General features: G+C 41.6%; 1 protein-coding gene across 1 annotated transcript in view; it reads right to left on the bottom strand.

The window, feature by feature from the left end:
• Positions 1 to 6,971, bottom strand: part of CHRFAM7A (CHRNA7 (exons 5-10) and FAM7A (exons A-E) fusion) — a 39,259-nt gene extending 32,288 nt beyond the window's left edge. Inside the window, exons 1-2 of the mRNA XM_041469039.1 lie at positions 6,744 to 6,971; positions 5,495 to 5,634 (exon numbers count right to left, since the gene is read on the bottom strand). Coding sequence (XP_041324973.1) covers positions 5,495 to 5,634; positions 6,744 to 6,798 — 195 coding nt within the window. The 5' untranslated portion in view covers positions 6,799 to 6,971. The remainder of the gene's footprint in view (positions 1 to 5,494; positions 5,635 to 6,743) is intronic.
• Between the last annotated feature and the right edge of the window lie 7,999 nt (positions 6,972 to 14,970).

The raw sequence follows: 14,970 nt of genomic DNA, 5'->3' as shown, positions 1-14,970 counted from the left end.
TTCTGTAAATTAAAAGCTTTGTATAAGACCAAGTATTATCCAGATCTGACTCCCAGGAATTACATCTTGCACTGTAATTTTGTTTCATTAGCTGATTACTGAGGACTACTAATAATTACTAAATGATGTGACTTTGCAGGTTCTGTTGTTCTAGTAAGAGGCCCTGTGTAAAATGTGAAGGCTTGATGTGGTGGTCCCTGTGCTCTACAGCAGTGTCACAGAGGAATCTGTTTCCTAGCACCTTAGCCATGCTTTTCACAGGAAGGTTACAAGCCCTTTTCATCACAACTGACATAGATGTTGAGTCACTTTTAAGTTAATAGGGTGTCCATACCAGTGTGGTTAGAAAAAATATAAGGTACTGTTTTTATGATTCAAATTGATTATTTATGTCACAAAGAATAAGAAAAATGTCTGAGAAACTGCTTCACTTTACTCATATCATAAAGAAAACCCACACAAACAGAAAAAAACCCAGCTGATTTGTATTACAAAAAAAGTTCCAAACATGTCTCCTATGGAACCAGAAAGCAGAATATAAGTTGTGATTTTCACATACAATGGACATCTCTAATGTCCTCAAGTGAACTATTATCAGGAGGGTTTTTTATAGCCTTTAGTCAGTCCTTTTTTCCTTCCTCCAAACTGCCTTTAATTAGTGTACATTCATTGCTTCCCATCTCATCCTACACATCCTCCTGTGTTTAAAATATCTTTCCAGATCTAAACTCTGTTTGAGGAGACTAAGTAAAATGGTGACAGAAGAGTTAAAAAATCCAGGAGATCTTTAGAAGCAGAGGAAAGATGGACAAATATCACAGAAATAAGGTTGCAGTTTCTCTTAGTGTATTAATATCTCACCACAGTAGGGTAAGGAGAGGTGTTGTCTGCTTGTTAAAGTAGAGCAACTATAAGAATATTTTACACTCTTGTCTGATCTCTTCTTCAGATTTCATGGAAAAATATAATACTGTGTTTTCTGTTATAATCCAGTAACTTTCATGATATTAAACTAACTAAAAATATCAGAAGGCATATCCCAGCGCCTTTCCAGTTTTCTAAACAGTCAGGAATAAATTATGGTGGAATGGAAATGGTTGCGAAACAAAAGTGCAAACAGTTTCTCCCTTTAGCATGGTGGGAAAAAAGTTCAAGCAGCAAACTGAGAATAAAATAAAGCTCAGAGAGATTTTCTAATGTACACAAGTGAATGCCAAAATTAAAAGAATAATGCAGATCTGATGAGCTTCTGCCACAGCCATTGTTTGCAAAGAGGCTGCTGAGGTCTGATAAACAGCTTAAGAACTTCATTAGCACTATTTTTCAATGAGTCTCTTGATTTGGTTGTTTTTATTCATTTTCCAGATTTAAATTTCTTTTTTTTTTAATTTTTTTTCCCCTTTTTTGGCGGACAAGATGTTTGTTTTATAGTCTGCTTCTTTACAGAAGCTGTTATGCTTCTTTGAATGACAGCATGATTTTCTCTTCAAAATTTCAAGATATTTGACATTACTGTCTTGCCCAATGAGTCTGGAGTGTTGGATTGCAAATAGTGAATTGCAGATCCTTATGCAGAGGCTTTGCAAAGCCTTGAATGTAAGTCATTGTAGTCAGCTGGATCACTTCACTGTGTAAAACAAAACAAGGACAAAAGCCCTTGAATATATAAAACTAAGTCATGCAAGTAACCAAGGGCAATGTAGGATAAGCAAACTTTGACTAAGTTCAGATAAATGTAAAAAAGTTTGCATGCTTTCATTTATCCTTTGGTCTGCACAAGTGAATTGAACAGCCTAAAGGAACAGGATTTCCCTTGAGATTCTGCTGCTGCTTACTACATACAAACAACTATTCAATGCTTTTCTTTCCCCTAACTAGAAATTTTTTAAAAGGGAACAGGAGAAACTGGAAAATAAGCAAAAACAGTTGTGTAGTAAATTATTTAATTAGCCAGCAAGTGTCTTCAAGAACCATGAAAGATTCCCAAGTAGTATTATGCAACATAAGTAAGAATTTGAATATTCATGTAGATAAGTTTTTTTAATTCAACTTTCTCAAATAAATTATTAAATGTTGATTCTAAAAAAGTAACTAATTTATGATCAGAGTAGTCCAAAATGGTCACACTCATACCCACCAAAATATTTATCACCATGAGTCTTGCTGAAGAAGTCACAAGCTAAGATGGTACTGATCCAGCATTCTCCCAAGTTTTGCAACTTAAATCAGAGATAGAGCTCACTTGTGTTTTTTGAAATATATGACATGTTAAGTGAAGAACCACCACAGGTAGTTTTGTGAGCAGTTTAAGCTAATCTAAACCCAAAGTACAGGTCACGTAGAGAACTGCCCCCTCAAAAAAGGATAAGGTAACTCTCACTCAGAGAGGCAGTGGTGCAAGCCAAAGCTGTGGGAGCATGAGCCCAGAACTCAGATTTCTTCCAGTAGCAAAGGCTGAGATCAGCTTAGGACACTCCCAAAGTGCTGCCCCAAGTTCCATATAGAAAGCTGGTAAAAATTCTAGATTCCAGCCAGAAAGCTGAAAACCTTATGTATTGAGAGTGAACCATTGAGAGCTACTCTAAGGAGGAGTTCTGTCATGTGGGCTTGCCAAGATTTCATTCTTTAGCTTTCTGCTATGTTATTCAGAAATATACACACCTTGCTGGAAATGGCCAAGAAATCTGGAATACTTCACCAAAAGTATATTACTATTACTACTACTACTATTATTATTATTATTATTTTCCTGAATGAAAGATGTCTCATTTTCTCTAGAATTGTTTTGTACTGTTCCCGAGTTGAAAAATAGGAAGTTATGCTTAGATGTTAGGAAAAATCTACCATGATAGTAGTTGAACACTGACTACCCAGGAAGGTTGTGGAAACTCCTGGACAAGAGCCAGGAAGGCTGTCAAAGTGGTCAGCAGTTAACTGGACACAGTCCTGAACAACATGATCCATTTAAGACTTTTTTGCAGTAGGGGAGTGGACAAGATGACCTCTAGAGGCTCTGTCTGAACTAAAATAAGATTGTGATTTTTCTACTCATTTAGGTAGCAGTAAAAATTGTGTTTGAACTATCACTCTGTACCTCAGTGTATTCCAGTTCTTCATGCTTGTGTCTCAAAGCAGTCTTTTGCAGTATAAATGTGAGACCACTTAATTTCTAAGGTTTCATCTTCTGACTTTTGGGGATGAAATACTCTCTGATACTTTCTCTTAATTGTATTAACTTACAGATATGCCTATTGTAAAAATGCTAGGCTAGGCACAAACCTCACACCCTCATGCTCACTGCATTTGTTTTTCTATGCCATTCACTATTCTGTATGAGATGTAGCAGAGTAGGTAAAGCACTGCTGCTGTGTCTATTCCTAGTGTTCCCTCCAAACCAACAGGCAGTGGTTAATGTTCTCCTCTGATACTATTATTGAGATGGATGTTACAAGAGAAAACAACACTGTTAGAAGGTATTTACCCCCATACAGTGTTTAAAAATGTGGCTGTATTATTTTTTTTTCAGTGTGGAAATTCTATCTTATCAGTATATGTCAATAATCTGGTTTTCGAAACTGTATATGCTGGAAATTTTCCTAAGCCTAAGTTAGGTGATTCCATGCCAGTACTGAAATACCAGACAAGCAGAAGCCAAAGACCAGTTTTATGTGCAGATTGAGGGGTTTCCATGAGGTGAGAAGTGGAGAAAAATAAATATCTTATCTACATCCTATTCTTTATTTTTACTGCCATTGTGCTGAAGCTATGACCATCCATTAACCCCTCTTCCTCTCCTTCCTCCAAGGTATGCTATAGTTCTTGTCTCTTAAGATTTTTCTTTTTCAAGTCCCCTCTTTCAAACCTCTTACTTTCCATCTTGCATCCCATCCTCTTCCATCTAAATTCCATCTCTCTTCCAAATTCCTTTGCTCTATCTCAGGCCCACCATGTACTCCCACTTCTCTAAGCACTCCCTTAGTTTGCTAGTTCTCCTTTTCAGTAATACATCCACAAACTGCATATTTCTCATGCTGCCACTGCTTTTCTTCCCCATTTAGAAACATTTTGTATAATTTGCTAGCCAGCTTGCATTCTCATTAGAAAATTAATTAATTCTATTTTCTAGTGAACTCCACTAAGCTGGGGCAATTGGCACTTACAGATCCCTCATTATGTACTGCTGATACTAGCATGCATATTAATGCACAATAGCATTAAAAGAAAAACATATCTAAAACCATGGGGTAGAAAATTTCTAGTTTTAATAGGACAGGTTAAAACTAGAAATACAAAGTTGAAAACATCCCTTGTATTTAGAAAATATTTCATATACCATCTCCCTTTTCCTGTCAGTAAAGTCAGAGTGGAATGGAAGAGACTTCACCTAAGGAATAGCAGCAACCAGGATCCAGCCTGGCTCAATCTGTTCTGGCAGGGATAGGATGGGTTGGCTCTGGAGAGGTCTAACTCCCAATTAAACTCAGTGGCTATCAGCTGAGAAGCCATAAAAGTGAATATATTAACTACAGGAAAGTATGATGGTGACATGTTTTGTTTCTAGCTTGTTAAACCAGTAATTGTTATTGCAAGTAGCTGTCATTCCCACCAGCATTTGCTTCTTGTTGACAATGAAGAAAACTCATTTGTTTTATAGCACGAAGCTTAATTTACTTCATGGTTGGTTTCTTTCTTAGGCTGTCAATCCCAGATCTCAGAGAAAGAAATGCAGTGAGTTTTATGGCAAGCAGAATGAGCTGTAACTAAACAGCCAGTTAAAATACCTAAGGTTTCTGACTGACTGTCAAGTGTAGTTCTTGAAAGGCACATAAGATCAAAAGCTCCCTTTTGAATCATATTAGCCAAGACTGCCAGTCATTGACTACATCCACATTGGCTAGTGATCTGTGGATATTTTCCTTTAATTTTGTATGGGTTTTAATTAAATTTGACAACTCCAGAAGAAATTAACTCTGTGTCTTGAACTTTAGGCATCTGATGGGAAGATAATGGAATTTTGAGGTTCAGTACATTTTTAAGACTTTAACTTCCTTATTAGTTGTCATAGCTAGTTGAATTCAGTAAAAACAAATACTGTAAATGCACTTATATGCTGCTGAGTTGCATCTCTGTGCCACTGTGACAGAGTGAAGCTTAAATTAGTCATATTTGAACCCAAAAAGATTCTGCAGTGCATTGTATAGGTACAGCACAGGAATACCTATTGATATACCAGTCAAGTGTGGTTGTAAACACACAGAATATAGCAATCTTGTCTACACACCAAAGGAAATAATACAACTTGGATTTTGGCCAGGAAATAGGTAAAGTGTACTTCTAAGTTTCGTTCTTTAAAGATGTAGACAAAATTTGGCATTGTGTCTTGAATTATTTGTGCTTTCCAATTTCTTGTAATTTTGCTTTGCTATCTCAAATGTCCCTTCTAGGAAGGAAAATCCACCCTTTGAAACAGTTTCCTAGAAGGTTACAGACTTACCACATCCATGATCTGCATGAGGCTGAGAGTGAAATAGACAGTGAGTGGCTGGGAATCATTTGCAACTGGTCGCTCCAATGGATTGTAATTTTTCAGCAGCTCCTTGTAAAGCTTCCTTTGGAACTCTCCTTGCAGAGATTCTTTGGGCACAGGAATAAAAAGATAAATAATTAGGATTCTACATCAGAAAAAAGCTCAGGCATGCTTTTTCACTCCTATCAGATATTATGTATCTATTATTACACCTGCTGCATTCCCAGAAAAAATGCCACTGTATTTAAAATAGTTCATTAGCTACTACAACAAAATCCTAGTCACAAATGTTCACCCCAGCCTATAAGGGGGGGGTTACCTCTTTGATCATTTCTTGACTGGCCAGGAGTGATACATTCTAAATGCTAGTGGTGCTTTCTCAATGTATACACCCTTCGGTCCAGCAGCAGGACGTGATGAAGAGGAAATACAGCACCTGTGATTTGACACCTGTCCTGGCATAGCTATAACCCGAAAAGCAGAACAGAGATACGGCAGAAGGGAGCAAGACAATGGGAGAAAAATGGCCACAGGTTAGACTGAGCACTGCTCTCGGGCTGCTTCAGACAGAGAACTCTTTGGGGCAGGTACACTCTGCTTTGTTCTCTGTTCGTGCAGCTATAAATGAAGTGGGGTACGGCATTCCTGGCAGAGATGATAGACAGTACATTAATATACATGCTAACATTTGGGGATTTCTGTCCTTTTTACACTTCAAATCCAGGGAGGATGCTTATTCTGCCGTCTTTCTGTGGAGAGAAGGAGCAGGTCTACATGAATGGAGCAGAGTAGTCCAGGGAGAGAGGCAGTTTTCCAGTGAAGGGGAATGTGCGACAGGGTAGGAACAGGTTCTCTGGACGTGAGACCTCCCTGTCCCACTGCAGACCGACCTCCCTCTTCCCGATTTTCTCGTCCTCAACTCCCCCCACAAAAAGCGGCAGCCTCTACCCTGGGACATCCACCATTTAAGTCCCCTGACAGAGTTCGGTCCCCCATCCCCACCGTCCTTCTCCCGTGTCCCTTCCGGGCAGGTCCCAGCGCTGGCCAGCCCTTAGTGCGACCGGGACGGGGGCGAGCCCCCGAAGCTGCAAAGCTGGCAGAGGGCAGAAGGGGACGGCCGGGGCCGGAGAGCCGCCGTGCCGGGGACCCGGGGCTGCCGTCCCCGCCCGCCCCACCGCGGCTCCCGGCGCTGCCCGCGGGGCCGGCGCCCACTCACCGCGCACGAGCCCCGCCGCCGCCAGCAGCCACACCGCCAGCTCCTGGAGGCCCATCCCGGGAGAGCCGGCGCTGCGAGCGACGGACACGCCAACAGCAGCGGCGGCTTCTCCCGCCGCCGAGCCCCGCCAGCCCCCAGCCGCGGATCCGGGCCGCTGGGAGCCGCCGGCGCCCTGGGCACCTCCGGCAGCTCGGCCCCTTCCTGCGCCCGCACCGGAGCTCGCCCTACGGCGCCGCCGGCCCGGGCGGAGCAGAGGGATGCTGACGGCCCGCCTCCCCGCCCTGCCTCTCGCCTGATGGATTTCCCTCCCTTCCCTAATCCTCGAACGTCTCCGGGCCGGAGGGGAGGGAGCGGAGCCGCTCGCGGGCTGCTGCGGCAGCCGGAGCGATGCGGCGCGGCTGGGTGAGGGGGCCCCGGCATTATAGAGCCGAGAGCGGGGGCGGCCCCCTCCCCTGCCGGGCAGCCGCGCCCGCCCGCACCCGCTGCCCTCCCGAGCCCGCAGCGGCACCGCGGGGAGCTCCGGACGCTCTGGGACGGGAGAGCAGGGGAGGGGAGCCGGCCCGACCGCCCCGGGTAGCGCACCGTGCCCTCGGTGCCCCAGAAGCCAAAGGGCATCAGCCACCTCCAAGCCCCCCACCGCTCCCCGGCCCTCCTCGGCACAGGTCATTCTCCTTCACCATGGGCAGCTGCTGCTCTGGGAAGCGTGTATTAGTCCAAAGGGCAGTAGAGTGCCCTGAGCAGGATAACCCCTGTCGGGACCGAGGAGGGCAGCGGAAGGGGAAGGCAGCCAGGGCACGGACCAGGGCAGGGCCAGTCCTTGCTGGCATCAGCCAGCAGCTTGGCTTAGGTCACATCTAGGGGTGGAGAGCAATGGCCACAATGATGTTGCACACATGGCTGTTAAATCCCCAGAAGAGATGCAGGGCTGGGGGCTCAGGTACTGGATGTTTTGTATAGGAAAAAAAAGCCATGGCCAAGGGGCATTGTGTTTAGTGCTTGACAAACACATGACAATACAATGGTGGCTGAGCTCCTGCCTGGTACAGGTATAATGCACCACAGGTGGAAAGAAGGCCTAGAAAATTCAGCGCATTTTGTTGATTGTCTGGTTTCCATCTGAAGCTCTAAGTGTAATTTTGACACCATGGATGGGTTATTTCTTTCAGTCCAAATCCCTGCCCTTCAAATCCAGTTGCTACATTAAATGAATGTCCTAGGCAGCTGCTCTTAAAAAGAATGGTATTGAATAATGTTGTCATTTGCAAGGGGTAACTAAGTGCTTGTTTTTCAGATCAAACAGCAGTTTATTTAGCCCCTGTTAATTTTCAGCTTTAAAAATCCAGGTTATCTGTTTCGGCTTATGCATTGACCTAATTTATGTAGCTACTGTTTAAGTATTTTGAAATGTTGAGCACAAAAGCAGATGCATCTTGGGGCAACCTGAGTAGTTCAGCAATTGGCACATCATGTGTTCCAGCTGTCACACATGGCAGAACTGAAACCTTCCCCTTTTCAAATGAGCCAACATGCCAGACAACTTTACCAAGGGGAAGCAGAAACCAGCAAGTGGTGAAGCTACCTCTCCAAAAGCCAAGTAATAGCTGGTGGTTTTTTGGGTTTTGGTTGGGTTTTTTTCCATGAGATCTTGACATTTTTGGACTAGCCAGCAAACAATAGCAAGTTGCTAGGGGAGCTCTGTGTTTTTCACAGAAAAAACAAGTGTTATTATTCATTTGTACTTCAGCCTTCCCGTGGCAGTGCTCTTAGTATCTGGATTTTTGCCTTGTATCATTTTGGAAAGGACTCGTTTTCTTTCCTCCTTCTACTGTTGTTCACTGCTGTTTTGGCACAGGTGCCCCAGATATTTTTGGGTGTTCAGTAAACAGCTGAATTGTTCAGGCAAGAAATTTGGAGTGGAAATTTATAGTTCATGGCTGACCTCTACTGTTGGCTCATTTTTTTGCTTTACACTTGGCTATGTTGACAAATGCTTCACCCCTCCGTGATGAACACAGGGTCAACACCATGCACAGCCCAAGGTCTCAAAAGGTAAACCTTCAGAGGATGGTGCTGAAACCCCAAATAATAACCCTAATCCTGTAGTATAAGTGAGGAAATAGTTTTTAACTGTTTCTTTTGTAAATCTTGATTTATATTGTTTGCGGCAGTCTTGTATTCATCTGATGTTAGCAGGTTGAAATTTATAGGCACTTCAGGAATTCTTTTGATATTCTTTAATAGCAATCAGCACTTCAACTCCTTGTTAAACTGTGTTCAATCAGGTGCTTTCTTACTAAAGGTTTTACCTTTCAAATCAGAGATTCTGCTGTGAATGCACACAAATGGCAGGAAAAAGCCTTATCTGCTTTCTGTAGACATCCTGGCTAATAAAAGTTAATTTCACAGACATTTACAGATATTGTGCAGATACTAGAAAAGAAAGGTTTAAAAAAATTACTGAAGTCCTCTAAAAGTCTTTATTTATGGCACTGGGTTAGAATTTGGTGTTTACAACTTAAAGGCAAGTGGTACAGTCTGTGGCCAGCAGAGGCTTTCTTTGCCTGCAGGGCCCACCAGAGGCAATACCCATTCTTCTCTGAGCTTTCATTCTTCTCTCTCTGCTGTCCAGCCAGGTGATTTGGAGACAGCTGTTTCCTCTCCCTAGAAGATAACTTCTGAGACACAATGATGAATGTGAGTTCACTTTACAGTTACAGGCTGTAGAAACCATTGTAGGTTTCCCAGCACACCTTCCCAACACAGTTGGGTGTTTGCCAGAAAATAAACAAGCCCTTAGTGTCTGTTTGTTTCTCACATACATGGGACATAATTAGAAACAGCCAATTGTGTCTGTATGTTTGTGAATAACCAGTTGCTCAAGGACACAACATTATGCACAGATCAGGTCACATATATCAAGGCCAGGCATAGAAAATGTATGTGCTGATAGTGTGCATCTAGTACCAGGGTGCTGTCTATTGCTTCTTTATCTGATGAGCAAAGAAGTAAAGAAGTCAATGTGCAAAAGACTTCACTCAAGTGCTATTTCAGGTCTGTTTTGAGTCTGAGAGAGGCACAGAGCTGCTAGAGAAACAGCTACAGGATTCTGAATTCGTATGACTGTAGGAGAGACCCTCACCATGACTGTAATATGCTTGTTTACATCCAAAGACCATCCTCCTTGTTCAGATTACAAGGCTAATCTCGAGCGTTGCTCAGTGAAAAGAGCCAGGGACTGCAGAACGTTCAGAATTACTTGTGCAGTCATTACAAGATGTTGCAGTTACCCAAGGTTTATAATATCCCAGAATTGCTATAAATATCCTCTTTTTCTCTTTGAATAGATTTGCAGATGAACAAAATTGTGCATCTTCCTGATGTGACAGAAGATGATAAAATAGCCCTGAGAAGCTGACAGTGAAGAAGTGACCATCTTGTACTGTATCCATCTACAGTGATTGCAGCACTTTCTGACTTTGATCTAATTATGGTGCAATTGCAATGACCTGGGGCTCCATATCAGAAAATAATCTTCTTTTCCTTCATTTTCCTTCTTTTTAGAGAAATAGGTGAAGTAGGCTAGGATTTTAAATGGTAGCTTACAGCACATGTTAGATGCCCGTGTTTTTTTGAATGTTATTTGAATTAAATTACCTCTTTATTTGTTAGCTGGTTTTTTTATAGATAGTCCTAGTAATTGCATCCCATGTTATTAGTTATTCTCTGTTGTTTACTTTGCCCAATGAGTAGTCTCAGGGATTGAGAACATACATGGGACAAGCTTGATTTTTTTCTGTAAAATGTCCTGAAACATTGTATGGTTCTTCCCTGCAGGAGTTAGCAAGTGGTTTTGGTGTTGAGTTTTCTATTGAAGGATGAATTAGTGATCTGAAATATGGTTAATTTTCTGATTGAACCTTATATTCTCTACATGCTAATTTGAACAGAGGTTCACAAAGGTGTTGTCTTTCCCAAATTCTTAGTTTCTACACCAGTATGTGATTTCCAGAAAATGATCCATTCCCCAGATTGTCATCTGTTGGGAAGGATAAAGAAGAGCACAGACTATTCTGTTGTTTAAAAATAACGAAGCTGCTGCCCTGTCGCTTTGTAAAAAGTAATTACAGAGAGTATTTCTGAACAGTGTTCAGATGTGAGGAATAAGGATTTGTAAAATTTGCCTAATGACTGCATAACTAATGAGTAAGACTTGTGGTCATTTCTGTCATGCAAACATTTTTCAAAATTCATACTTGCCTTTTATTACTGTTAGCATACCCTCACATTAAAGTGTGAGCATATTAAACTACAGTGGCAGCACCACGGTGTTTCTGTGAATGGAACATCTCCAATGCTGTAACTACAGGGATTTCTCAGCATATTTACCCTATAGGTGCTTTTCTCTGTCCAAAGAAATACCACAGGTTTTCACTGACATCATGCTCAGCACATTTGCACTTTGATTTCTGTACAAGGAATTATTGTTCCTCTCATTTCAGCCTCTGTCAGGTCCTTCTGATGAATTTTCAGGGCTTGGCATTCATTTCTCACTGGCATACAAGTCACATTCCAGAATTGCTTTGCCTTCTTTTTGGATGAGTGTGAATAACAGAAAGTTGACAAAACTGCTTTTCTTCACCCTGGTTAATTTTACATAACTACAAAATTTAGGGTTTACAGAAGCTAATTAAAGTTGATAGGAAATCTGCATTTTAGGCCTACAGCTTTAACAGGTCCTCATGTATAAGCATCTGAAGATCAACCTTATTTTTTTGTCCTAAAGCAACATACTAGAAATTTTTCTTTCCTGAAAAAATTACCATCTGCTGCAATTTAAATAACTAACATGAATTCCACAAAAATGTTCACTTTCTAATGGTCACTTTCATTCTAATAAGGCTTTTGACTATAAAGCTAAGCTCAAACTCTTTCAAAGTTAGAATGTTGTAGCAAAATTGAGAGCAAATTCATTTCTTTGAGGCAGGAGACATGGGACAGTTTAATCGTGCAAAGCCAAATTTCTACAGCTAAGATTTCTAAAAGGAAAACTAGTCATGGTGCCCTCATCTGCCAGAGAATACTGAATTTTGGTCTTTAGAATCCTGATGGTTATATTTAAGTTCATCAAACACATTTTTAATATGGCTTTGAGGAGAAAGATTTTTTTTGTTTCTTGTCTTGTAATGCATGGATTACAAATTTAAAACTGTATTTCTTACCTTGCAAAAAACCAGCACTCCCTAATATTCCTTCCTAACTTCTCCTGCAAAGTCTCAGTATTGCTACTAAGGACATCAGTCCAGTCCTTGTATGATTTATTTTAACCAGTCACTGGTGAAGCTGATGTTTTTCAAGCATGTGCAGCAACAGACATCCTATTTGAAATGAGACCTTGTGCTTTCTGTCATTGCCCCTCTATACTGGCACAGCACACTGAGAGAAGCAGCAGGGCTACAAAGGGCACATGCTCCAGTGAGTCACTGGAGACAGAGAGGAATCCAGAGAGGAATTCATTGCTCTCAGCCCCAGAGAGTGGCAGCCAGTCATGGCTCAGTGCAAAATGCTTCTCCAGCCAGCTGGTGACAGTACTGCATGGAAACTGTTGCAAATGGGAGCATTCTGAGAATGGAAACAAAAATGAATAACTTTTTTTTTGTCAGAACACAGCATTTTTGGAGGCTGTGGATCCTTTAGAGACAGGCAGATTTTCAAAATGAGATTCCTTGCTGGACTCAAAGGAACTCTCAAAGAATCTGCTAGATTGTTTCATTGATGAAGAGCTGTGGACCTCTGGAGGAGGAACTAAAATGGCTTTAAATATAGGGTTTGATGGAAAATTCACAATATAAAATTACTTTAAATATAGGGTTTGTTGGAAAATTGAACAACTCAAAACACTAGATATGACCTGTTTTATCTGAATCCCTTATAGAAATACAGACTTCATTGGTGTTTCTGGAGCACTGGAGATGGGCTGTGGGTTTGCCATGCTCAGGAATGGAGGCTGTGTTTTTCCACATGGGCAGCACAGCATGGAGCAGCCGTGCTCTGATTTCCCAAACACAGCAAATGTGAGCAGCAGAAAGTGTCTGCTGGCTCCCAGGCTTGCTGGGATGGCCAAGTGTGTGGGAGTAATGGATCCCTCTTCCAGCTGGGCTTCTGCTGTTATTGTTTGTGACACGGTCGGTGGGACTTCTCCCTCTCACTGCTGGTTTCAAAGCCCAGCTGCTGTCCCTGTTACAGCAGCTGCGAAGCCAGGGTAGGTGGGTGTAGCGAGTGTCAGGAGCGTGGCTCAGGGAGCACGGCTCAGGGAGCAGTGCTGTCAGGGCAGTGACAAAGCACAGTGCCCAGCACTGCCCTAACACGAGCCCTGCTGGCCAGCCAGACAAGGAGGCTGCTGCCCTGGGTGAATGAATGATTTGTAATCACACATTTAGTAGCATATAGGAAATACAGCCCTCGGTCACCTGTGACTCGTGCTCAGGGCTGGAGAAGCTGACAGAGTAGAGACCGAGTAACAACCCCAGCACAGATGCCTAAGGAACCATTGCATGAGCCAGCTGGGGGTGAGCAATCACAATAGACACTGGCACAGAGGGAGGACTTTTCCAGTATTAGACCTGCCTTTGATTTTGGTGATAGTTAGCTCTCAAAATAAAACTCCTCTCTTTTCCAGTAACATCAAAAGGGTTTTGTTCGTCATGAGTGAATGCAAATTGCTTTCAGTGTATTTTTCTTGAAATAGATTTAAAAGACCACAGATAATTCATACATTTATTATGGACAATTTTTTTCTAAAATGTCTTTTTATTATGACAGGATGAAAAATGGGAGAATTGGGACAAAGAGGGAGGAAGCTACTGTCTGGTTTTTTCAATGCCTTTAATTAGGTAGGAGGATTTTTCAAGCTTGGATAAGCTTTCAGGAATTTGCTTAAGCATTTGTTTTGCAGGAGAAATTTTAGACCACTGATTATTTTAATGACTAATTAGAAGTTTAAAAATATGAAAAAAATAAAGTTAAAATCTGACTTTAAATTTGCCTACCAATTAGACCAACGTATTTGGAATGTCTTCTTATGTTCAGAAAGAATTTTGCCTCGCACAGTTCTAGGAGTATCTTTTTCTGCACATCTTCCTAGGACAGATATAAGAAGTGAAATCCTTAATTTTATAACTCTATTGGTCTAGAATTTGATCCGTTTGCTATCCTATGAGAGCATGAGAAAAATTATCATGGTTACCTGAGCCAGGCAAATAAAAAATGAAGCTTACAGCAGCTTTCTATTTTCGCATTTCATTTTTAATCAGAGATGTTTGGATACCCAGATGCCTTTTAACGAAACCAAACTTTCAGAGATTTGTCTGGTTTTGCTTTCTTCGTAGAGCATCTACTTACCTAAAATGGTGTTTCTGCTTTCACTACTTTACATAAGTAAACCTTAATTTTTAATTGAAGCTATTACTCCTATTAAATCTTTTGGGATGCCTAAATAAAAATTCCATGGGTCTCTTTAATGGCTGTAATTCAAGGCTGTCTTTTTATCATGGTCAAATTGTTCTTCTGGATTCCCGGTTAATTGTGAAGATAATGCAATGTGGCAGGTCAGAGGCAACAATGACATTGCTAATGCCAGCCTGCAAGAATAGCCTGTAAGTAGCTGAGATGGCTTGAATATTTTGGGTAATAATTTAATTTATCTGTTTGCTGATGGATTGTCTGTGACACTGATTTTTATAATGCAAAAATGTCAATGTTTTCATGATAAGTATCATAAGAAAATGTTAGTATTTTAAAGCCCTGCAGTGATTTAGAGCCTATGTCATACCTTCTGAAGAAATTCTGATTGCCTGGGAGCTTCATTCTTAGGGGGACCAAATAAATTTGAATGCCTAAAAGTGAGTTTAAGCAGGTCGCTGCATTTTATTCTTTGCAATAAAATAAATAATAAATTGCCAAACTGTATTTGAAAATTTTACCCTACCATTGGTATTAATTTTAATTTTTAAAGTTCAAGTATTGTGTAACGGACACATTGAAACTGTTGATTTTGAAGCTGTGGATGTCCAAGGGCAGCAATGCCCAGCTGGATGTGTTACAGGGACAGTTTCCCCAGCTTTCCCTGGCAGAGGGAGCTCAGCTGAGCAGGCTGTGCTGAAGCCAGGTGCTGCAGGCTGCTCGGGGCTCTCTGGTGGCACAGCCTGGCCCCTGCCCTGGCAGCGTGATC

The sequence above is a fragment of the Pyrgilauda ruficollis genome, unplaced genomic scaffold, assembly GCF_017590135.1.
Source record: "Pyrgilauda ruficollis isolate IOZ18807 unplaced genomic scaffold, ASM1759013v1 scaffold23, whole genome shotgun sequence".
NCBI classification, from domain to species: domain Eukaryota; kingdom Metazoa; phylum Chordata; class Aves; order Passeriformes; family Passeridae; genus Pyrgilauda; species Pyrgilauda ruficollis.
Note: the sequence above shows the minus strand (reverse complement) of the source record. Positions and strands in the feature narration are given on the sequence as shown.